General features: G+C 41.9%; 1 protein-coding gene across 1 annotated transcript in view; it reads left to right on the top strand.

The window, feature by feature from the left end:
• Positions 1-5,974: 5,974 nt before the first annotated feature.
• The window catches only part of LOC146782737 (extracellular calcium-sensing receptor-like), a 56,959-nt gene continuing 37,127 nt past the window's right edge, over positions 5,975-25,806 (top strand). The window contains exons 1-2 of the mRNA XM_085637218.1: positions 5,975-6,108; positions 15,847-16,138. Of these exons, the coding sequence (XP_085493344.1) occupies positions 15,881-16,138 (258 nt within the window). The 5' untranslated portion in view covers positions 5,975-6,108; positions 15,847-15,880. The remainder of the gene's footprint in view (positions 6,109-15,846; positions 16,139-25,806) is intronic.

The raw sequence follows: 25,806 nt of genomic DNA, 5'->3' as shown, positions 1-25,806 counted from the left end.
GGCCATTTATCAAATCCCTGCGATGTTTCAAGAACTATTCCAATTCTTTCCAAAGGAGGTTATCAATATTATATCATTTTGCCTCCTTCAGCCGTTAAAAAGAGCCTTCTGGGGCTGGCGTTTGCCCCTGCTCACTATTGTACACTTTTTGGAACGTGTCTCTCATTATAAAGTCATCAAGGGGCACGTTATCAAGGACAGCGTTAAAATTATCGCCGGTTTAGCAGCAGAAAACTGCCGCTAAAGCGGCGATAATCGGCTTGATGATATGCCCTGGAGAATTCCCATAGAAGCCCATGTTCACACCGGAACCTGGGCTTCTATATGAATTCACAAGGGCATATTATCAAGGCCATTATCGCCGCTTTAGCGGCAGTTTTCTGCCGCTAAAGCGTCCATAATTTTTAACGCCGTCCTTGATAATATGCCCCCAAGTACTTGTGCAAGAAAGCACCCAGCAACCGTTGATGTTGGTTGGTTGTTGCCAGAGGACAGCAACGACTCTTTTCTGTTTTTTAGCTGCAGTGCCAGTGGCTAGCTAAGCAACTGTTTTTTTCTCTGCCTTCACTTGGGGAATCAAGGCGTCTGGAAATTCAGCAGTGAGGTCAAAGCAGGGAGGGTCTGGGACACAAACATAGACCCGGCAGGAAAATTAAAGTGCCCCCCAGTAGCTAAAAGGTGGCCCCTATTTGCAAATCTGACCAGTTTGAACGTGCAAAGACGCACTGTATAGGTTTTTTGCAGGCTTATGAACAGTGCTGGAAAGTAGTGGGTACCTGCCGGAACAGGGTTCCAGCAGCTGTGTTTGGGGCAGATCCCCTGTGAAACATGCTGAATTTGTCCTGGTGCCATTTTCGGACACTGCAACATACTTCAGCAGCACCTGCGCATTGCCTGCATTCTGTTCAGAGCAGCAACCTGCAGGCATTAATGGGGGCTTCTTATTTTTACTTCCAACTGAGCCTAAAACAAAGGACTGATTTTAGGGGTCATCAGCCTTTCTTTTGTCAACCGTCCTCCTGGCTGGGAGTGAACTGGAGCTAATACTAACCCCTAGCTGCCAAGGAAACAAAGGCACACAGCTTATCACTTCACAAGTACTTTAGCAAAACTATGCACTTAAAGCAGTTTTTTTGCCTTTGTTCCACCCCTTATGTAAGAGATGTGCAAGCACTGTATGAATGCAAGATTTATCTATGAGTATGAGTAATTAAACAAATAATGATTTAAAAGCACCTATTATTCGATTCATTGTTTTATAGCGCTACTTATCCCAGTGTATGGCGCCAGAGCGCTTTAAGTCTCACACATACGCACAATATAGCCTTATTGCCCGCCGTAGCGGGCTATACCGGCTATTAAAGGCCCGCTGCAGAGTTAAAGGCCCGAGCCGAAGGCGAGGGACTTTAACAAAGCAGCGGGACTTTAATTGTAGTATAGCCCTGCTACGAAGGACTATAAGGCTATTAGAACATTCTGCAACTAGAGGGCAGAATGTTCTAACAAATAAAACAAAGCCTTCAGGGAGTGTGAGGGGATTGAAATCACCTCGGGCTCCCTGAAGCCTTTGTTCACAGCCAGAGCTGTGAACAAAGAAACATTGGACTGTTGGAGCTCCGGGCTTATACCAGCCATTATAAGCTCGGAGCACTCCATTGTTTTCAATGGAGCTACCAACATTCCAATGTTCTAATATAGCCTTATAGCCCGCCGTAGCGGGCTATACCGGCTATTAAAGGCCTGCTGCAGCGTTAAAGGCCCGAGCCGAAGGCGAGAGACTTTAACAAAAGCAGCGGGACTTTAATAGCGGTATAGCCCTGCTACGAAGGGCTATAAGGCTATTAGAACATTTTGCCACTAGAGGGCCGAATGTTCTAACAAATTAAACAAAGGCTTCTCGAAGCTCGAGGGGATTTAAATCCCCTCGAGCTTCTAGAGGCTTTTGTAAAACATTGGAATGTTGCTCTGCGGGCCTTTACCGGCCCTTAGAAGCATGGAGCACTCCATTGTCTACAATGGAGTGCTCCACATTCCAATGTTCTAATAAATCATACACGTGTAAATAAATGTCCAGGAAATGTATCCTAAGACAATGAGGGTTTTAATGTGTAGGAATCACATATCGTCTAAAGTTGTAGACATTATATGTTCAATCAATAAATCAGGATTTACAAAGTGTGACTAATCACGCAATATGGAAACGAGGTGCTCGCAGGTCCCGTTGCTAAGAGTGAATGGTTGAAAGAAACACAGCGTCAAGATATAACATGTAGCTCCGAGATGGTAGTTGTCTGTAATAAAAATGACTATGTGACTTCCCATAGGAACCCGTCTTTGCAATTTTAAAGTAAAAACTGACTGAAAAAAAAATAGTAAGCATCTGAACCCATGACTTACAGTTTGCATACAGCTCCTTGATGCAAATAAATTACTGTGCGATGTTAGAAGGATTGCAACTCATGAAACTGAAGTAAGAAAAAGATTTCAGTGCCAAATACCTATCACTATAACATACAAATCTGGGATGTGCGTTTTACACGATGTTCCTTTCAGCAGGTGCATTAACCCTCTATGCTACTGTATGAGTCAAAAGCGTGACTGGGCAAAACACTGAACTCTCCAAGAACTGCATTGACCACCAGAGTTATGTTACTGCTATTTTAATCTCCTCAGACTTGCTGAGTACACAAGAATCTCTGCAACAGGCGTCTTAACCCTGTAGGATATTTTAAAATGCAGCCTCTTTGTGACCAATTAAGTAAGCTAGAATAGATTTACTGTCACACATGTCCTGATTGTTAATTTCTTTGCAATAGATTTTATTTTTAAATGTATACGTTGACTGACTGCTTTTCAAGCTCCACCACTTGTGACTCCACCTCCTTTATTCTGCCACACCTTGACCCCAATGCTTATGAGAGACTGTGTCCATTTGAGTTTGCTGCAGGCATTGCATGTGGTAATGAAGGGTAAATCAACAGGAAAACCAGCCCATCTTGCCTCAGAACAGGAACAAAAACTGATAAAAACCGACCCACACACTGACCTGCCAGATCAGCCTATCGGGCACTGCTTGATTGCCCTATAGGCAAGTCCGACCCTGGGTCACAGTGATGCAAGCAAGCACGATATGACATCACCACTGCACTCAACAACATTTTCTATTTTTATATTCTTTGTATTAATTGAACTCTTTGGGTGTGTTAGCATGGGATGTATGATGTTACAATGCAAACTATTACAATGCATACTTTTACATTGTGGTTTTTATAACGCAGCTTCCATTACAACGCATGCTATTACAATGTAAGCCATTGCAACAGATGTCCATCAAGAAGAAGTGTTACCTGTTGTTATGAGGAACAACAGGTAACACTTCTTCTTGATAGTCTTACTGTTGGGGCACACTACCTGTCTGGACCTCCCACTCCCTAGAGAGCGGAAAAAGCCCTTTCCATCCCCCTTATTTGAAACCTATTGCAACACATGTACCATTTCAGCGCAAATTACTATTCTAACACTGCCGGGTGCTTACCTCGGGGAAGGTGCTGGTCAGTGAAGCATGTGCGCTGTAATGGCATGTGTTGTAATAGCATGTGTTGTAATGGAACTTGCTTTGTATTGGCTGCCTTGTAAAGGCATTGCATTGTAATGCCTACGTTGTAATGAATGTTTCTCGTTAGCAAGAGAGAGGGTCTTTGCATCCTACGAATGTGTTTTACCCAAAGCGGAAGATCTGCTCTACACTTTCAACACCAGTTTTAGAATTATGTCTGTTATTTAAAATGTCCTCCTGATAAAAGAAGCTGACCTATGTCCATTTTATTTGGTGTTAATGGCACCACCAGCTCGGCCTATCAGCTCTTCCGTGGCCAATCTTTGTAGACAGAGCATCTGCCAGCATCACAATGGCATCTAATATCTCCTCGACAGAGCCTATACGTTCCATGGGCGTTGCGTTGGGTTTTTCTCACGCAACACTCATGGAATATGCCGCTGCTCCAGATTTGCAAAGGGATGTAAATGTGGGGAAGTGTCAAATTCATACACCTCCCAAGGTGAGGTGTAATAAGGAGAAATATGTTAATTTCTCCTAGTTTTCTCCTCTTTCCGCAGCACACATAGAAAGAGGAAAACGCCTTGTAGGATTGTTTTTGCGTAGGAATGTGTCCCTTCCTACAAAAAACAATCCTGCCTGCAACAGAGGCACCCATGCACCCTGGTGCAAGGGGGCCTTAGTTGGCGCTAGGCTGCCAAAACGGCGCAGGCGCAGACAGAAAGGACATGAATGCATCATATTGCTTAAATGCGGTGTAGTCCTGCCCTATGCCTAAATGCCATAAATGAGGCCCGTATTGTACACAAGTGGCTTGCAGCCCGTCTGTTGTTGACCATTCTTAAGCACTTTGTCACACTTGATTGCTGTCTGAGGTGCTATTTTTTATTTTTCTCATTTATTCTTGTTGTTGCTTCTTCCCCCTCCTGCGACATACCCTCCTGTTGTCTGTTTTACTTTTCCTCCCTCACCCTCACCCACCATCAAAAAGCATCTATAATTTTTTAAACAACTCTTTGCCAGTTCCCTTCCACCTTTCCTCCCATTGTTCATTTTGCCCCTTCCCTCCCAACCCTCTCTTGTTGTCCTTCTTGTCCACCCCCACTCACCTAAGGGAAAAAAAACACGCTATGCCATTGACACGGCCAGGGATGGCCATGTCATAGCACTTTTTAAAAACTTTAAAAAAACTTTTAGCCATGCTGCACAGCAGCCACACTTCTGTAAATATGACAAAAAGGCATTGGCAAAGCCAATAGCTCTCACATAGACAAGACCTATTGGCTTTGCCAGTGCTTATTTGGAAGATGTTTCTGAAAAACGAAATGATTGGGCCTCTGTGCCTTGATTTTAGTCAGCGGAATCACTTCAATCTGCCATTGGTGGGCGAAGGGGCCTCTGCGGCAACCTAAACTGATTACAGAGATTTAAATGACCGCCTACCTTCGGTGACTTGTTTTCTCTTTATTTATGTTGTGTGTTTGCTTCTTTTCTAGTGCTCTGAAGTGGCCAACAAGATGATTTGGCTTTATATAAAACACATTGCAAATAACTACATTTAAGAGTCGGCTGAATTGCCTGTGAAGTCCCTGCCCAAGAATAGGATGTGAAGTCATCAGGTGAGAGTAGGGGCAAGTGGGATCAGTTGGGATCAGAATCTCAGTTTTTAGCATTGATAATTAAGGGACTGATTTGCAAAGAACGTCGTACATTTAAGAGGGCAAAATTATATTTGATTGTGTGTTAGATTTAGGAAATGTTTGTGTTCTCAAAAAAACAATATGTTTCAAAAACTATGATCAAAGGTTTCTTCCTTTACTGCCATACGTTGCATATTGTCGTATTGTTCCCCTACAGACAATGTTCCAAGATTAGATTTATTGATAAGGTACACTTTGCTATTCTTTCATCTCTTGAAAATATTTTTGTGGTCCCCCTCATACGCCCCCCTTAATGTTAGATCCCCTCCCCTTTCAGACTTTTCGACTAGAATCAGTGCACCACTGCACAAAGTGCTTATTCCATGACTCAGTGGTTCATGTTTGCATGTGGAGATGTCCATTTGAATGCCGGCAGGAGGCCTCACAATTGTGAATCAGACCCTGATTGTTTGTTGTGGTATTCAAAAGTGGCAGCATATTTACTTTGTCTCTTCTGGTTCTTCACTTCAGCTGTGCACCCATCGCCTTACCAGTGGTGAGGGGCCATGCCATACATGAACCCGGAGACATGGTTAAAGAGAAGTGAGCCCGGCGTGTCCTGTGCATAAGTGACATGGACCGGACCGTCTTCGTGACTACTGGGAGGATCCTCCTGAGGTGCTTCCTCAAATGTCTACTTTACCAGAGAGCCCTTGTGTACCTGCTGTGCTGCCTCTTTCCCAGTTTGGTTGCCCAGAGCCCAGAGACCAGATGCCAGCTACAGAGGGATGGAGCGAGTGGCTTTTCGCAAGATGGCAGTGTTCTGATTGGTGGGATCTTTCCAGTCCATGATGCCAGGGTGTATCAGAGCTTCACATTCACTTCCAAGCCTGCACCAATCACATGCCAGACGTAAGAAGCCATGGCATTCTACAATGACAAACTTGTATACTTGGGCACCAATGTCAAAGTAATTGCAGTCAAAACGTGGCAGAGCAGCCTCTGGGAGACAAAGTTGAATTAGCAGTGGTCAAGACAGAGGGACACTGGAATCTATGGGGCAGATTTACTAACATTTGACATAGCGCAACGCAGCAACGCAACTTGCTGTATGGCACTTCACTTCATTAAATGGAGAGGGCAGGGAACTGTCATATTTACTAAGTTATGGAGCATTCCTACTCTTTCTCTGCGGTGGTGCACTAGTGGCTGCCAAGTGCTAAATCTGGCACCCTTGTACCTTAGCACAAAGGAGCCTGCTTTGCAGGCAGAATTGTTTTTGTGCAGGAAGGGACACATTCCTGCACAAAAGAATCTTCTTTATTTGGGTGCAAAAGCAGAACTATGTGTAATCAGCAAGGTGGTTCTGCATGTCATAGTAAACGTCTCTTAATGGTTTGCATTGCCCTTGCGTCACCTTGAGTGATGAGTGGGTAATGCAAGGCCTTAGTAAATCTGGGCCTGAGTGTGCTTGTTTCTGTATTGGATCAACAGTGGCTGATATAGGGCAGCAATGAAGTAGCAGACCTATTTGTGCCTCCAGCAATGGATTAGTAGAGGGCCCTACAAGGCAGAACTGACATACACTGATGGTGAATGCAGACATGTTTCATATGACGTGATGTCTAATAATGATCCTGATTAGTTTGTTAGGGGGATTACAGCTTTCGTAACAAACAACAAAATCCACGGGTCTAACACACTCTCCAAAGGAGAGTTCACAAGCACAGTCAGTACAAGCAAGTAATCCTATATTAACATGGAGGGCGTCCTAATTAGGAGGACGGAATCCCATCAAAAACCGAGGTGGCATGCTTCATCATCTGGGATCTCCTCTTGGTTGCAAAGCCTAGTGCAAACAAGGTCTGCAACTCCCTCACTGTGAGGGAGGAGCTCACGGATGTTTTTATTAGGTCAGTTGGTCGGATCTCCTATGATCTGTGAAGCATGAAAATGTTTTCAAGGTGGGTGTTTGCAGTGCAGAAGATAGTGATGTTGTGCAGTGATGTTAAAATTGGCTACCAAGAGAAAAAAGAGAACTTTTAATGGTTAACTCTTGGTGTCAATTGTTAAAAACAGTGCCAGCACGGTCTAAAAAATAGTCGAGTGCGCTGGTCTAAATAGAGGGTCTACATGTTTCAGCCATAGTTTTTATTTATTTTTTTTATTTTATTTTTATTGAGCAGAGCAAAAAGGTACATACATATTTTTTGAGAGCAACATTTGAAACACCACATTTTGACCAACGATTGATGTTGATTTGTTGATTGGCTACTTACTAAGCAAAGTGCGGAGTGTAATGGATTTTCATATTTTATAAGCAGTCACATACAATTTATTGTCTGTTGACTAGTTAAAAAATATAAATAATAAAGTGCAAATACAAGATGTAGCCACAAGTTAACTTATAGCTCAGCTAAAACACAAGACAAATACAAGATTCACTGAAGACAGAAATTAGAATCCCGATTTAAAGTGCCCAGTGCGATTGCAGCCGAAGTTAACCTTGGCAAATACAGTACTCTTAACATCACAAATAAAGTGCAAATGCAACATTTGAAACACCAGAATTAGACCCACCATTCATGTTGGTTGTTAATAGTCTACTTACTAAACAAAATACAAAATGCAAGCATTTTTATATTTTGTAAGCAGTCACATATCATTCCATTGTCTATTGACGAGTTGGCAAATAAAGTGCAAATGCAAAATATAACTACGAGTTAACTTATAACTCAACTAAGACATAAGATTCATTGAAATCCAGATTAAAGTGTCCAATGCATTAACAGCCGGAGTTAGCCTTGACAAATACAGTACTCTTAGCATTGAATAAAAATATAGACGAATAAAGTGCAAATGCAAGATAAAACTACAGAGTCGCATATAACTCAACTCATCTTAAAGTTCGAAGGACCTAATAAGGTTCTAAATTAAAGTGTCAATGCATAAGCAGCCAAAATCTGCCTTGTTAGAATACAGTATTATTATCATTATTACTGTTTAAAGTGCAATTGTACTAGCAGCAAAGCTTAGTCGTATAATACAAAATATCAGGCAACAGGGTAAGGTGCAGAATACTGATGGCAACCATTTAGAAGCTGCTAAACTCACATAAAAAGGAGAGCAACATTAACATCAATGACCCCAGTGTAAAACTTATACAAGTAGAAAATCGTTGCCCCAATCCATTTGGGGATCAATGGTAATTTAATAATTAATACTACATTGCTCTAGAACAATTAGAGAATCCGCGCCATCTCTAGAACCTATCCTTGAGTAGGAGTAATTCTTCAAATTTTTTCCAGTTTTTCTTATATTTCCTTATGCCCCCTACTCTTTTGGCATATGCCTCTTCGAATTTCCAAATCCTTTTCATTTTATTAAACCAATTTAAATGATTCGGAATCTCCTTAGATTTCCAATTTTGAAGTATCAAGGAACGTGCCACCATACAAGATATGGCTACAAAAACCCTGTCGGAGCTAGATAAATTGGCCTCGTCCCTTGAATACCCGAATAATGCAGTTTCGACCTGGGGAGAAACACTCATGCCTGTAACTGTTCCCAAATCGTTGAAAATCTCCTCCCAAAACTGTACCAGTTGCGGGCAAGAAAAAAAAATGTGTAGCCATCCTCTTTCCTCCTCCTGGTGACAGCGAAAACACCTGTTGGGATGGTCAGGATATCGTTTCTGAATCATAGATGGGGTCCAATAAGCGAGCCATCTTGATAGAAAGGACATTCTTTTAAAATTAGCGGCACGTAGAGACCTATGCCCTAGAAGGCATATTTTATCCCATTCCCTAGGGCTAAATCTGCAACCAGTATCCCTTGCTATTTTTTCGATATGGGAGACTATCCCCTTTGCCTGTTCATCCTTCCGCAATACAGAATACCATTTCCCCAATCCCAAAAGCTTGAAGTCATAGAGTTCAACCATGGTGTAGTGTGGAGTATTCAAAATACCCTCAATATTGGAAATAAAATGAACTATCTGCATATATTCAAGAAATGTGGGCTTTCTACAACCTTCTGCCCTATCCATTATTTCTTGCCAGGATATTATTTTGTTATGGGCGATGAAGTGTTTAAGTTGAGAAAACCCACATTCGCTCCAAATCTCAATATATCTTAATTCCAAATGTAGGCCCAAACTGTTGCATTCTCCCAGACCCAAAAATTGAAAGCCAGAGGAGCTATTTTTTTTAAAGACTGCTTGAAGCCTAAACTGAACTTCTCGTAGAGACTTATAACGGGTCCTCTTGGGTAATTTAGCAGTTTTTAAAAAGGCGGTTATTTGCGTTCCCCCTTCTACTATCATTTTATCAAAAAAAAAGCTATCATAAATGCACTTATAAAAAGTTAGGTCAACCACTAAATTCAATAAGGCAGCCTGATAATATGTTCGTATCTGCGGAAGTGCTAGACCTCCTTGATTTATGGGCAGCTGTACTGTAGTTAATTTTACTCTGGGAACCTTTTTTGCCCAAATAAATACCCTAAACAAGGTATCTAATTCATTAAAATAAGTTTGATTAATGCGAATAGGGACATTTAAAAACAAAAAGATTAATAGAGGGAGAATGGACATTTTAATCAAAGAGACTCTCCCTATAATTGTAAGGGGGAGTATTGACCATTGTTCGAAAAGGCTCTTGATCTTCTGTTTTATTCTAAGATAATTTAGTTCAAATAATTTCTGATACTGATTAGTGACGTAAATATCCAAATATCTAATTGGGTCAGTTTTCATGGCTTGGAATCTCAAATTATCAGGAAGAACATTAGGATCAATATTGAGAGCCAATATCTCGGTCTTTTTTTCATTAATTTTATATCCATCGATTTTTTGAAATAAAGAGAATTCTTTAAAGGCAAGCACAAGATTTTCTTTAGTAGGGGTTGAATACAAAATGATGTCGTCGGCGAACAACTTTACTTTTCACATCCCTGGTATAGGAGGAGAAATAGCAGCATTATTACGTATTTTTAAAACCAAGGGTTCAATAAAAAAGGTAAAAAGTAGCGGGGAGAGCGGGCAGCCCTGCCTAGTTCCCCGTTTTATTATAATTTCCCCTAATTGTTCCTGATTAATAACCACCTTTGCGCTTGCACCATAATAAATACTCTTTAACATCTTAATAACCTGTTGTGAAAAACCGATACTCCTTAACGTTAAGAACAATGTTTGCCAATTCACAAGATCGAAGGCTTTTTCTGCATCGACCATAATTATTGCAGCAGGGATTTCGTTTATGTTAAAAAAATCTAAGGCGTGAATTAAAAATTGAGTATTAGTAGCCATAGATCGACCTGCTATAAAACCTGTCTGATCCTTATGTATTGTTTCTTGAGCAGCAGGGAGGAAGCGCTGAGCCCATACTTTCATTAAAATCTTGTAATCAGAATTAAGTAAACTGATTGGCCTAAAGGAGTTCACATCTAAAGGGTTCTTGTCTTTTTTCACAAAAGATACTATTATAGATTCTTTAAATTCAGTAGATATAGTTGCACCCTTTCTAATGTCGTTAAAAAGTTTCTGTAAAGGAGATGCTAATTCTTTAATAAAGACCTTGTAAAATTCGATCGGGAATCCATCCTGACCACATGCCTTTCCCCCTGCAATAGAATTGATTGCATTTATGATTTCTTCTTCCGTTATTTCATTATCTAGTTTTTTAATTCTGTCCCCTGAGAGTCTAGGAAGATCAATGTCCATCAAATACTTTGCGATTTGTTCATTATTAACCGGGTACTCAGTTGAATAGAGCTGTCCGTAATGGTGGAGGAAAACCTGTGAAACACTCTCCCTATCTGATACCACTAATTCCGTGACAGGGTCCCTGATGGAAGTGATTAGAGAGGATTCCATTTTTTTTCTGGTGGAATTAGCTAACAGCTTCCCCATTAACTGACTCTCTTCATATATTTTTTGCTGATATATTTTGGAGTTGCATATTTCCTCCAAGATAAAAAAATCTCTTAATTCCCTACTAGCTTTGTTGAAGAAATTGGGGAAATGATGTAACATTAAGGCATATTCTTGATCTGCCTTGTTTTGAAGGTTCTCAATTTGAGACTTCCGAGTTTTAGACTGACCGGCCATAACAGCTATTAATTGGGCCCGGGCCGCCGCCTTGAAACCTCCCCAGATAGCAAAGGGGGTGGCGGTATTATCATTAATCTCAAAATAGTGAACAATCCATTCCCTAAATCCCAAAATCCAATCGTCATTTTGCAGAAGGAGACGATCCATCTGCCACCTAGATCGTTCCTTGTCTCTCCCCCCCCAAAAGCAAGGAGACCCCAACCAGTGCGTGATCAGAAAAAGAGTTACTACTGATCCACGCCTTTGTCACCTGTATAGATCTAGATGTTAATAGATAGTTTAGTCGGGAGGCCGAAGAGAAGCGATTGGAATAAAAGGTAAAGGATTCCGTTTCTTGATGGAGATCCCGCCAAGAATCCACTAGCCCAAACTGTTCCATAATTGTCACCATCATTTTTTTGGTACTGGGCTTCGACTGTCTTTTATTTTTATTAGTGGTGTCCTTCCTAATATCCATAATATAATTAAAATCACCCCCTAGGACAATCTGTCCAGGAGAACTAATCAGCTTTTCGTGGATCTGGGTCAGGGGTAGTACATCATCGGATAATGGGCCATAGTAGTTAATAAAGTTTATTATCCGACCCCTAATTTTAGTTGTTACCCAGATCCATCTCCCTAAAATATCTCGAAATACTTGAAGAAACTCCCAATTCATTTTGTTCGAGAAATAAATTGCTACCCCCCTCATTGCTGCCCCTGAGGAAGCAAAAAAGGCCTTGGAGAATTTTTTAGGGATGAACAAGTTGGAGGAGTTGGATTTAAGATGAGTTTCTTGAAGAAAGAGAACATGGGGGTCCAGAAAAGCGGCCCATCTTATAAGTGCACCATATTTCTTCTTATTTAATATCCCATTCGTATTCAATGACAAAATCTTACAGCTACCAGTTGCCATGCTTCTTTACTCTGCGAATCATTCCAGGCCTTCTTGCTACTGCTCTTTTTCCTGCTAACACCCAACCCCCCACCACCCTAAAAGAAATCCCTCCCCTGGAGATGTGGAACTCATCCCCCCTACACCACGCAGGCCACATCTCCCACTTCCCATAGTTGTACCTATGCAGCGGGGAACCACGGATGCAGCGGGGAACCACGCCTCTACGCTGCTAGGCGCGTCCATGGCCCCTCCTCCTCCCTACCTCGTTGAAACGCCGCGCGCGGACGCCGCACTGATGGCAGATTGCAGCCGTTAGAACGAACAAGGATAACGAGGACAAATGCAGTGATAATGCGAACTTGCTCAAGATTATACGAGCAGGAGTTCCGTGCCTTCAGCTGCCGTTTTGGATGAAAGTGAAACTGAGGAAAACGAGGAGAATAGTCTGATTACATCATCTTGCCGGAAACATCAAACCTGCAGCTCCACGGTCCTGCTTTGACTACGTTAAAAGGCAGCTCTGCACACCTTGAGTTTGCACCAAGACGTAAGGAGGATTAAAAGGGGGTTGCTGGTTAGTAACATGGACTGGGTTGTTTAAACCATTTAAACCATTTAATAGACAAACAATCATACTGGGGTATTATTATTAAGTTCCCTCGGGTTGCTGAGTTCGCTGGCGGTGGGGGGGGGAACTCTACCTCCCTAATTGTTGAAAATGGTGAGCCCTCAGAGGGAGGGTGTCGCTAACCTTAAAACGGCTAGAATTGAGGCGCAGAAAATGAAGAAAAACCGTCGCGCTCTCGCCAAGTCAGCACGCCTAGTAGGTCAAAAAAGCGACATAGGGGCTATCCCTTCCTCACCAGATAGTCGCAGCTCACCCATTACCTCAGATGAGGATACGTCCTTCACCATGGTGGCCGATAATCAGACCTCGCAACAGGAGACGTTGGTGGTTCAATCAAATGCTAGCCCGGAAGGGGGTAACCAAGATGTCTGCACCGGTAGTGACGTGCAAAAGGAGATGCAAAAGGTGCAAAAGGAGGTGAAAAAAATTCCCTTTATTTACTAAAAAACAAAGTTTACCACCTCCCCACTCCCCTGTATCTCTACAGTCTATTGATTTCGGCATGTCTTCTCCAGCAACTGGATCAGCGTCTACAGGCGGGGGGCGAGACACCAACCTCCCTAACTTGGTGCCATCTACACTAGGTGTGCAGGTAGATACTCCTGTTTTGATCCAGGATTTGCCAGTTTCGTTAGATCAACCTGAGTTAAGTCAAACTCCACGGCCGCAATTATTGGATTTCTGTTCAAAATCTCAAGAATTACTTTTAACTTTACCATCATCCAACGCTGGAATCTTACCGCAACTTGGCTCGGAGAAGTCGGAAAATTTTCAAATTGACATCCGTGATATGCTGAATTTAATTTTAGGGGAGATAAGGGAGATGAAAAAGCTTCAGCAAATTGAGATCAATACCAGCGCCTAGATAAAATCGAAGAGGCTATTATGGGTCTCCCCACAAGATTCTCTGAGGTAGAGGCTAGAATTTCCACCATCGAAGATCAATTGGTGACGGTGATGACCGAGTCAAAAGAAGCGGACAAGAAGAACAGATATTTGGAGAACAAGGTCGACGAGCTGGAAAGTCATTCCAGGAGGTCTAATCTGCGCCTTGTGGGGGTGCCTGAAGGGATTGAAGGGGCCCAGACTCTCCTTTGGGTTAACACGTTCATAAAGCAGCAAGTACTGCCTGACTATGAAGGAGATCTGTCAATCACTAGGGCACATCGAATCCCAGCCCAACCCTTTCCAAATTCTCCTTATCCAAGAACAATTCTTCTAAACTTTGCTGACTATAGAGTTAAAGAAAGAGTATTGGCAAAGGCTATCCAACAACGTCAATTCCCCCTCAACGAGACACAGAAATGTAGAATTTTCTCTGATATGATAGCTGTGGCAGCTCGCAGAAGAAAAGAGTTCGTCAAGATGTTACATCTCATCAAGGCACATGGGGCTCAGGCCTCTATCGTTCAGCAATCAAAACTAAAAGTACTGGTGAAGGGGAGGTTTTTTATGTTTTCAGATATTGAGGAGGCCCAGACTTGCTTGAAGGGGATATCAGGTTCCTCAGGTCAAGCGTGATTTTTTTTTTTTTTTTTTTTTTTTGGTTGTATTCAAGCTGATGCGGGATATCCGTGACAAAAAAAGAGAAAGGGAAGAAAAAAAAAAGAAAAAAAAAATGCTCTAAAGAAGAGAAAAAAAAAATGTTTTTCCTCGGCTTGTTCTAATTTGGTGTGGGAGGAGGGGTGCGACCATGATCGCCCCATGGGGTGTAACAACATGTTTCAGCCATAGTGATTGAACTTTGATCGTGGCCTTCCTCAGGACCTAGATGGTAATGCTGCTGCAAAATTATGTGTTCAAATTAAATAAGGTTAAACTTAGTAAGTAGAACGATACAACCTACAATCACCTGTGGTCTCTTTTGTGGTCTACAGGATTGTTGATGTCACCTGTATGTGTACGGGTGGACTCCTCACCACTCCTGGCAACAGCTCAGGGTGTGAGGCACCGCTCTCTCCATCGGTACCCCGGACCGTCTTCTGGCTGTCACTCCTTTGGGGAGTGTGTTAGACCCGCGGATTTTGTTGTTTGTTACGAATTGTATTGGGGATTTTGTCCGTGCAGGTCTCTAAAACTTTCCCTGAGACCCTTAACCCACCCTGTGTTTTGTATAGGATTACAGCTTTCACCTGCAGCGAATGCTGCACACTTTATTCGGGTGCAAAAGCAGAACTATGTGTAATCGAGAGTAAGGGTGGAGGCAGTGATTTAAATTAGGTAGAATAGCACATGAATGTGTATTAGTCAAGTTCTTTGTGTGTCTTTATCTTTGGGGGTAGGTCCTTGTGGCAAAGGTGTGTGTCTGTGTGCTTTAGCATGCATGTGTAGAGTTTGTGGGTTTTGCGCCATGTGTTTATTGTGTGTCTAGACTCAGCTTTATGTGTTTATGTGGCATAATAAGTATTTGTGGGCAAGAGTTTATTTATTATATGTGCATGTAGGAGTGAATGAGTTTGAATATACTTGTGCAGTGTGTGGGTTGTGCAATTGTGACAGCATGTGTGTAGATGGTGATATGTGGTTGTGTGTGGATGGGGTCCCTTTGTGTGTGTGTGTGTGGAGGATGTGCTGCTGTGTGGTGGTGTAGGGATGGCTTAGCATGGCGTGTGTGTGTGTGTGTGTGATGTGTTTGACTGTGAATGTAGCTGTGTTAGTGGTGTAAATGTTTGACTGTGTGACTATGTCATATATGCATCTGAATCATGAAGGGAGTGTGTGTGGTTGGGTATGTCTCACTGTAGCTGTGTCTGTTAACTGAGACATGCATGCATCTGAATCATGAAGGGAATGTGTGTGGTTGGGTATGTGTCATTGTAGCTGTGTCTGTTAACTGAGACATGCAAGTGCTTTAGGGGTGGACCAGGATATTATTGTTATATTTTGTGTGGGGTTGCAGGACCTTTCATCCCTGCACTCTGTCTGTTGTTAACAATGACAGTCACAACCATTCCATATTAGAGCTGACAAATATGACTGGAAATTACATTTTTGGGAACAGATATAACAAAGAATGTCCAATTTGTGTTGCAGGTTTGTGTTTGATAACTACCAATGGCTCCAAGCCATGGTGTTCGCCATCGAAGAGGTCAACAGAAACCCAAACCTTTTACCCAACGTCACTCTGGGTTTCCATATCTATGATTCCTGCAGGATGCTTCAGAGAGCTCTGGAGGGCATGCTCTGGATACTGTCGGGACAACATAGGCCCCTTCTGAACTATGAGTGCTGGGTAAACCACTCACCTGCTGCCATCATAGGAGACTCTACATCAACACGTTCAATCCTCTTAGCACGAATACTCGGACTCTATAGATTCCCTCAGGTGAGACATGGTGATCCAACTTCACTGTCAATCCAGGATATGTAAAGAGAGTTATGGCTCATTCAAAATGCCATGGTAACAAGGTGCTTCAATTAGAGTTCTAACTTTGCACAGGCCCTGACATTTCCCCTGCACAAATGTATTAAAGTGTATATTTGATGTGATACAACAAGTCATTCCCTTTGCAGTACTAATGCATCACTCTAACTGGGCATTCATAATGGCATAACAATAGCCCTAGAGAAGGTACTTTTTGAGTAAAAAAGGCCCAACTGTTATGAAACAGGGGATTGTGGGGTTCAAGAATCTTGATCCGTAAGATTGTACCATGAATTATATCATCTACTCACCCTCTCTATAGGCATTTGCATTGTTCTGAAAGACTTCTTGTCTGAATGAGGTCACCTCACCTCTTTGCACAAAGTGTAGGCACTCAGAGGCTTTGCCAATTAGCCTCTAGGAGGAGTGGAAGTGTCCTACTGGATTGCTGAAGCTGTTGCAGAAATTATCTTTTTATTTATATTTCATTAGTCATCATCATCATCATCATAAAGTCTTTATTCGGCTGACAAAAACAACCATACAAGAATACAATATATATCAATAGAAAATCATCTCAATGGTACATTTAGACATGAAAATGTCAATCATTAAAAAAGTAGAAAGCCCAGGACAACAGGGTCAGAGCAACTAATCGGGTTTCGAACTTCTAGACATCAATGCAGCGCGTAGGAAGCTTAAAACAAAAAACATGGCATATTCATTGGGGAGCATCTGTAGGTAAACCAAGGCCAGCCATTCTTGAGAAAAATTCAGGGACTTCAGCAGGAGGACTGAACATTGCTTCCTGGGCCTACTAAAATAGCAGCAAAACATAACGAAATGTAGGGTGTCCTGCAGAGACCTATTGTTGCAGCCACAGGGCAGCCTACAATCAGGAAAATCCCAACCACTTCAAGAGGCCAGGAGACAGTTAAGTGAGTTGAACCTGAACCTGGCAAAAGAAACCTATCATGCTGGTGGTGAACTTGGGCTACAACAATCTTCAGGAGCATGTTTCCCCTGACCGAGGGTTTCTGCACCACCAGCTGTTCCCTTTCCAGCAGAACTTGGGCTAGAACAGTCTTGGGGAGCCTGTTTCCCCAGACCGAGGGTTTCTGCAGCTCCCGCTGTTCTCTTTCCAGCAGAGCTCGATCCAAGAACAACCTCTTAATATATTTTACTTCATGAGAGGACAGCAAATTGGGATCTGTAAAAATATCCAATCTCCTAAGGGAGTTAATGAGCATGTTTGAGTAAATATTATTATTGTATACAAGGCCAGTGCTTATTTGCATGTGCATGAGAGGATGCAGGGCAAGACTTATGTAGCCTTTTTTAGTTGAAAAAGGTCAAAATCGGACCATTTGTGACTAAAAAAGGCTTTTCTGTATGTAAAAACCATAAATTTTGATAGAACAACATGTTACCGCATCGCAATTTGTGTTTGCGGCCAAAGTTTGAATTGGTATTTAGAAGGGGCATGTTTAGGGAATCTCTTCCAAATACCAATCTGCATTAGTATGAATTATTGTTTTGTGGCCAAATTCTGGTTGAAAATCATTGATCTTTTACCACAAGGAGGTGGTAAACAATTCGCAAATGGGAAGAGACGCCTTCCCCTTTTGAATGTTGACAGAAATATTTTTTAAGAGTAGGCAGTGCTTCCAGGGACCACTGGCTACTTTTTAAAAATAAAACTTACATTTTTCTTTTAAAAAGAAAAAAGAACACATCCTTGTTTTCATTCTAAGGAAAATGAGTTGCATTAAAAAAAATGCTTTATTTAAAAGCAACCAAAGACATGGTTGTCTGCTGACCCCAGCAGGTCTCCATCGCTGTGATGGCTGGGATTAAAAGTGGGTTGCAGTTCATGACCTACCTCATTAGTAATCATGAGGTAGCTTAAATTGCAACCCATTAGGAATTGGTAATTTATGAACTGACCTATAGGGATACATAGGTCAGTTCGCAAATGACCATACTGGTCACGAAAATACTGGTCGCAAATTGCAACAAGTATTTTGCAAACAGTGCTATGTAGATCTGACCTATACTGAGCAAAGGGTCCTCAGAAGGTGCAGCTGTTTCTACCTTATTCTTTCCATCTCTTCATCCTCAAATGGGAGATGGTGAGACACATGAGAACAAACCGATTCAGTAGACCCCTGGTGAGTCATTCTTGTAAGAAGTCCTTTCTCCAAATTATTTATTCAAAGACTGTGTGTATTTTTGAACTGTCTGTACATTTTGAAGAGTAAATAAGCTAAATACTAGAGCCTAGATTTGCTAATCCAAAAGTGACACAAACCGGTACCATATGTAAGACTGGAATTTATTTTGCAGCACAAAAGTGTGTGCTAATTTGTACTGCTTTGCACTACTTTACATCAAGGAGGCATACTATGTGCAGTACATGGGCCTTCCCATTCAAGCACCCATGGGTTTTAAAGCAAAGCCCTATCTATTAAAATTGTAGACAGGATTTTCTGCCACTAATGTCGGCTTCCTCGAGGCAGGCATGACGTTGGAAAAAAATAAAGGGCCTCATTTATGAGAAGTGACGCATCGCTGCGTGAAAGCAATGATGCGTCACTTCTCAGTGCGCCCTCCTTGCGACACCAATGATGCGTCATATTTATAATATGACGCATCATGTCGCAGGGAAGGACAGATATGTCAGTATAACTGACGTATCTGTCGGCGCAAAAAGTGGCGCATTGCTGGAGTTGTGTCAGAAGCCTCACGCAACTCCAGCAATGTTCCTTTCACATGGGGCAAGCCCCATGTGAAAGGGCCTGCATGACCCTTACGCCTGCCGTGAGGCAGGCGTAAGGTTTTGACGCATTGGCGTCCTAGTAGTGTCGCAGCGAAATCTCATAGATTTCGCTGCGCCACTCCTACGACCCTTTCTTGCGGGGGTACGCCCGCCCTGCATACATTATACCTGGCGCAGGTATAATGTAGCAAAGGGGTTTATGAAGTGACGCATCTACCTAGATGCATCACTTTGTAAATATGGCGCGACATGGCGCATGTTTTACGCCACTGGTGCGTCACAAAAAGTGACGCACTGGTGGTGCAAAAGTGGCGCAGGGGCTCATAAATGAGCCCCAAAATGTTCTCCAAACATTTTCTTTGCATGTATGCTGTAATGTACAGCACAAACACAAACTTGGAAAAAAAAGTCATCTATGTCTAAAAATAGTATTTTGTACTGGAAGGCACCCCTCCAACACATAAACTTGTGGTATACATCACACATAAACCCGTGCACTCTGACGCAGAGGTGTGAGCTTGACACACATCTAGCTAAAGTGCACCAGCATAGAGGGAGAGAGATACAGCAGTATATCTTAGTAGATATATTGCTGCTCTGCTCTCTCCCTTTGATGCAGTGCAGTACAGCAACTGTTGTTTCACTGTAAATAAATCTGGCCCTAGGTTTGGTTTTCATTATGCTGTGATAAACTACACATGACACTATTAGCATTTTTCACTTCCTTGTTTTTTCCCTGTTCCAAAGAGAGACAAATATTGCATTTCTAATTAGCGCCTATGAAGGTTTTGGTATTGCAGTAATGTCCTTGCCATTTTTGCATACCATGATGTTGAGTACTGCAAAGACAAACTTGAATCGACAAGGAGATTTTTACTCTACAGGGGTCACCACCACTCACCAGGTGACACCCCAGAAATATACTAGACACTACTGTAAGTTTTCTGCAGGAACACAACAGACCCTTCCTGTCTGTGGCAAAACTCAAAGGACCAGTTTTTTACGGCGTCCAGGATATCTCCTTCAGGAACAAGCATTTTCAATGCAATAGTTCTCGCATTTACGCGAGTTTAAGCTATAGGCATTGTAAATGACAATGCATTTTATTTATGTTTTAAAAACGAAAACAAAAATAAAAGGCATTGTTATTTGCAATGTCACTAGATCAAACTTGCGTAAATGCGAGACCTATTGCATTGCAAATGCTTGTTTAACACGTGTGACTTGTTAATTAGGCTTCAGTAGCAAAATAACAAAATGAAAGATGAATACAACAATACAAAGACGTTGGTAGACATTTTAAAAGCTTGTAGCTTTTGCCAAAATGCCTTATATGCAATACAGTTTTTCACTGAAATTCTCAAATGCAATACATTTCTTTGATTATTTGACTAATCTATCATTCGGACGGGTTTCATCCCAGCAGTCTATTTCTAAGCAAATGAAGGACTGAAACATTTGTCGAGAGACAAGATAGGAGAAAGCAATCCAAAACAATAGTAAAAAATCAGGAAAAAGTACGCCAATACAATAAGGAAAATCAATAGTATGTGTGTTATTTATTACCCTTGCAAACAATGATTACATATATCGAAAGCACACAAAGCAGCACATCTCGTCAAATTACATCACAAGAGGCAATGAAGCCAGCTTGCCCATAGTCAGAAAATGTAAAAAAAGAAATATGCCACGCATACCCATTAGATCCAATCACAGACGCAGACACGCACATCCGTAACCAGCAAGCGCGCAACACCCATTGGAATCAAAGGGCTTCAGCCCCCCCCCCGTCGTGTGTGGCAGCCCGGGATGAGACACCTTCCCGGGCAAAAAAGCACCCGCACCCGAGAACTTCACAGGTCTTTAAAAGACCATTTGCATGTTAATGAGGCCTTGCTGTTGTTTCACCCCTTCTTCTTTTTTTTTTTTTTTTAAGTTTGAGTTTATTGAAGAAATAAAGAAGGGAAGGAGAAGGGAGTGGAAAGGGCTATAATCATCATGATAAACATATACAAAAAACAAGCAATTCAATAGAAACTCTCATGAAAAGCAAATATAACAAGCATGAAAATTACATGAACAGAACCTACGTATATGAATGAAAAATACCATACAATATAGTAGAACGTAATATCATAGCAAAAAGGCATTAAAGAAACAAGAAAATCATGGTGGCTTACGCACCTCAACTGTGTTAGGGTCTGGAGAGGCGTGCACTGGAGCAAAGGAGGAGAGATAGTATACCAAAGGGAGCCAAATCAGGTCGCGTTTAATTGCTAGGGAAACGGGAGAGACGCAATTAGTATCTAGGCGATGATGGAAGCAAACTGCATTCCACCAAGATTGATAGGAGACATTTGCAGCCTGTTTCCAATTAGAAGTAATGGTATGGAAGGCCACAGCAACTAGAAGGTCAAGTAATAGATAATGGGAAGGAGATTGCGGGAGTGTCGGTGATAGGGAACCTAGAAAAACTTGCGAAAAGGAAAAGGGAATTTGAAGTTGGAATATCTTTTGTATTTGCGTCCAAACTAGGTGCCAGAAATTGGAGATAGGAGGGCATTCAAACAACATGTGTTTGAGATCTGCAACGGGACAGGAACAGGACCAACAAATAGGGGAGGTGTCAGGTGAAAAACGGGATAAAGCATGTGGAGTACATAAAGTTCTGTTATAAATGAAATATAAGGTTTGGGTAGTATTAGCAGCTCTAGGGGTTTTATGAAGCTTAGCCCATATTTTGTCCCAAAAAGGTATTGGCCAATCCTGAGAAAGATCCAATTCCCATGCATTCTCGATTTTAGATTTTAGTCTGCCAGTGGCGTACCGGAGAGAGTTATAAATAGCAGAGGCTGAGGGAGAGGTCTCCAATATTAAAGAAGTAGCTTTGCGGTCCAAAGGAATATCGGTAGATGGCGCCAAGGAGCGAAGATATAAGATCAGGACTGGGAGAAGGGCATTGTATTGCGATCGAGCAGAAGAGGGCAGTGAGAAATAGGATTGAAGTTCCTGGAATGAGAGAGGAGTGTCTTGAGAAATTAATTGAGAGATCCAACACAATCCTCGAGAATGCCATGTCTTCCAAAAGATGGTGCGATTACGAATTTTGAAAAGAGAATTGTGCCATATCGGTTGTTCGTGAATGGAAAGGAGGGAGGGATAAGATGATATTATGTAAGGGAGAAGAAAAGTATGGGAATGAGAAATAACAGGCGTACGAAAGCGAACTAAAGAAGACGTGAAGGATAAGACTCGCGAAAGGTAAAGGGGGACAGAAAGGAAGATTCCATACTTAACCAGACGGGCGGATAGTGCGGAAGGTCAGAAGAGAACCAACGGGTCGATTGTTTCAAAGAGAAAGCTCGATGAAATTCTCTGAAATCCGGAAAGCGCACACCAGACTGGGCCTTATCCTTGCGCAATGAAGCCAAAGCTATCCGAGACCGCTTGCCATTCCATAAGAATTTCAGCAGCAAGGAATCAGTCCGTTTAAAGAAGGAAACTGGAATGTGTACGGGAAGCATGGAGATGGTATAAAGAAGAAGAGGGGATAACATAATTTTTATAGAATTGAGCCGACCCCACCAGGACAGAAAGAGCGGGTTCCGACGTTGAATAGCCGTGTCCATTTTCTTGAAGACATAATCAAAATTAAATTTGAGCGTATCAGACAAGAGAGGAGCGAACCAAACACCCAGATATTTGATCTTAGATGGTTGCCATGAGAAACCCGTTTGGGAGAAAAGATGCTTTTGACAAATAGGGTTTAAAGGTAGAATCTCGCCCGTATCAGCATTCAGGCAATAACCAGAGACAGCGGAGAAGGAAGACACCTGCTGGAGAAAAGAGGGAATAGAGGAAACAGGATCAGAGCAGTAAAAAAGAATATTGTCAGCATAGACCGAGAGTTTAACCTGACGAGAACAAAATTTAAAACCAGAAATACTGTTGTCCAGACGAATTTTGGTAAGAAAGGGCTCCAAGACTAAAACAAAAAGTTGGGGGGACAGATGACAGCCTTGTCGCACTCCCCTGTGTAACGAGAAATAATCCGAGGTCATCCCGTTGACAAAAATGGAAGCCTGGGGGTTAGAATAGAGTAAAGTAATAATAGAGATGAATTTGGAAGAAAAGCCGATCCAACGCAAGGCCTGAAACATAAAATCCCGTCCAATCCTGTCAAAGGCTTTCTCCGCGTCTAAAGAAATAGCCGCGAAGGGAAGTGACAAAGAGGAAGCCTTGCTAAGTATATTAAGAAAAACACAGGAATTGTCAGAAGAGAGACGGCCCTTGACAAAGCCTGATTGTTCAGGGCCAATGAGATCGGGTAAAAGGGGATCCATGCGCAATGCCAACATTTTAGCCAGAATTTTATAATCCGTATTGACCAGGTAAATTGGTCTGTAATTTTTGCATAACGAGTGATCCTTATCTTCTTTGGGAATTAAACAGATTAAAGCATGTTGGAAGGAGCCGCTGGAAGAACCCGCTGCAAGGAAGGATTGGAATAATAGTAACATTTTAGGGAGAAGTAGAGAGGCGAAGTGGCTATAAAATTTAATAGTGAAACCATCAGGGCCTGGAGACTTACCGTGCCGCAATTTAGAAACAGCATGGGAGATTTCAGAAAGTGAAATGTCCCGTTCTAGGGCAGTAAAATCAACATGAGAAGCCGGGGGTGAGGGAAGCGAATGAAAATATGAAAGAATATCCGTAGTCTCCGGGATGAGTTAGGGGGTATAATGATTGTCATAGAATTTAACAAACTCAGAAAGAATGTCTTTATCTTTAAAGCAAGAGTTCCCAGTGGAAGTCTTAATGGACTCAATCTTTGTATGCTCCTTTCTTATTTTTAAATAATTGGCCAAAAGTTTCCTCATTTTGTTCTTACCCCCATAATACCTGGAATTACATTTTAACAAAAGGTTAGAGGCAGCATCAGTTGTAAACTTATTGAAGGAAATGTTCGCATCAATAAGCTTTTTAAGAGAAAACTCAGATTTAGAAGCATGATAATCAAGCTCTAAAGTCTTAATAGTAGCTAAAATGCGTTCGGACTTGGCTTCTCGAAGTTTCTTTCGTCGGTCTACAAAATTAATAATAAAACCCCTAGAGGCTGCTTTAAAAGAATCCCAAACAATAACAAAAGAGGAATCAGGGGTATGATTGATAAGGAAAAATTCAGTGGCAAAGGCAGTAAATTCAGAACAAAAAGTAGGTTCCAAAAGCAAAGCATTGTTGAAACACCATCTGCCAGAGTGAGGGGAAAAAGGAAGTAGGTCAAGGTCCACATGAACCGGAGCATGGTCCGAGATTAGGATGGAACCAATGTCAGAGCGTATAGCGTGCTGGGATAGGGATTTACTAAGGAAGATATGATCAATGCGGGATTTTGAGATTGATGGGGAGGGGAGTAAAAACTGTATTCTCTAAGATCAGGATTACACAATCTCCAGATATCCACCAAGGCACTATTTTGAAAGGTGTTAACAAATTGAGAGTGCATCCTAGAGAGGACAAATTTAACATTGGAATGACGATCGAGGAAGGGATCAACAACTTGGTTTCAATCTCCCCCGAGAAGTATGTAATCTCCAGAAAGGGAGGACAGCTTAGTTGAAATAGAGGGCCAAAATAATCTGTCAATCCCAGTTGGGGCAGACACATTAAAAAGAGTGATAGGAATATTATCTATAAGCAGTGTAACAATAACCCATCGACCATCAACATCACATTCGTGAGAAATTGAGGAAACATTTAACTTTTTATGTAATAAAATCACAACACCATTTTTCTTGGAAACTGTGGGGGAGCAAAAAACATGACCCACCCAACAACGCTTGAGTTTCAGAGCCTCCGTTTCAGAGAGATGAGTCTCACTGTATGTAACACGGAATGGAACAGCAAAGAAAAACAGCTAAGAGCAACATGCTTATTACTGCAGAAAAAATAACTTGAGAAAACTGAGAGAATTGTAACGAATTGATGAAGGAGAGAGGGCAGAAGGAGAGAAAGCAAAGAAGAAGGAAAGGAAAGGAAAAGAAGGAAGGACCCACTATGAATATAATACTGAATCTAAGGAAAGGAAGAAGAAAGAAGGGGAAATGGGAGGTGAAAGAAAGTGAAAAGAGAGAGGAAAGAGCAAATGGTAAGAGATCAAGTGTAGAAAAAAGGACAGAAACAAAAACCAGCAAGAAGACAGTACACGTTCGAAACGAACGACTGAAAGACATACTTACGGAACAAAAAACTCAAGAACAAGGATGGGGTGATGGCGCCGGGAGACAACGACAACAACATCCAGAGCAGACATCAAACCTCAACTACTATGGATCCAAAAACGCAGCATAAAGAAAATAGCATGGCACATCAGGGTAGGAGGGAGGAAGGAGATGTCTGTAAAAACAAGAGAGATAGACAATTGAAGGGAAAGACGTTTCACAGGGGAACAGAAAAAAAGAAAGAAACTACAGTTGAACTACATAGGAGGCACATGAGAGTGAAACGGCTATCGGAAGAAGAGACAGTAGGGGATTCACAACATCAGCGATAACGGAGAGACAACAGAATCATAACACGAGTTCCAAGAAGAAGTAGCAGATCTTGTCAACCAGGTCTGGATACATCCATAACACCTGGGCCGTGCCGTTGGAGAAACGCCTGTAAGGCTGCAGGATCTTCATATGTGGTTGTTCTGTCTTTATGTGTGACCTTGAAGAGACAAGGATGTAGTAGTCCATATCTAGCATTCAGGGCCCGTAGTTGAGGTCGCATGTCCAAGAACTTCTTCCTTCGATCTGCAGTGGCCTTGGAGACATCTTGTGAAAGATAGAGACGATGACCTTCCCAC

Source organism: Triturus cristatus, chromosome 12 (assembly GCF_964204655.1).
Source record: "Triturus cristatus chromosome 12, aTriCri1.1, whole genome shotgun sequence".
Taxonomy (NCBI): Eukaryota; Metazoa; Chordata; class Amphibia; order Caudata; family Salamandridae; genus Triturus; species Triturus cristatus.
This window is presented reverse-complemented; position numbering and strand designations above follow the sequence as displayed.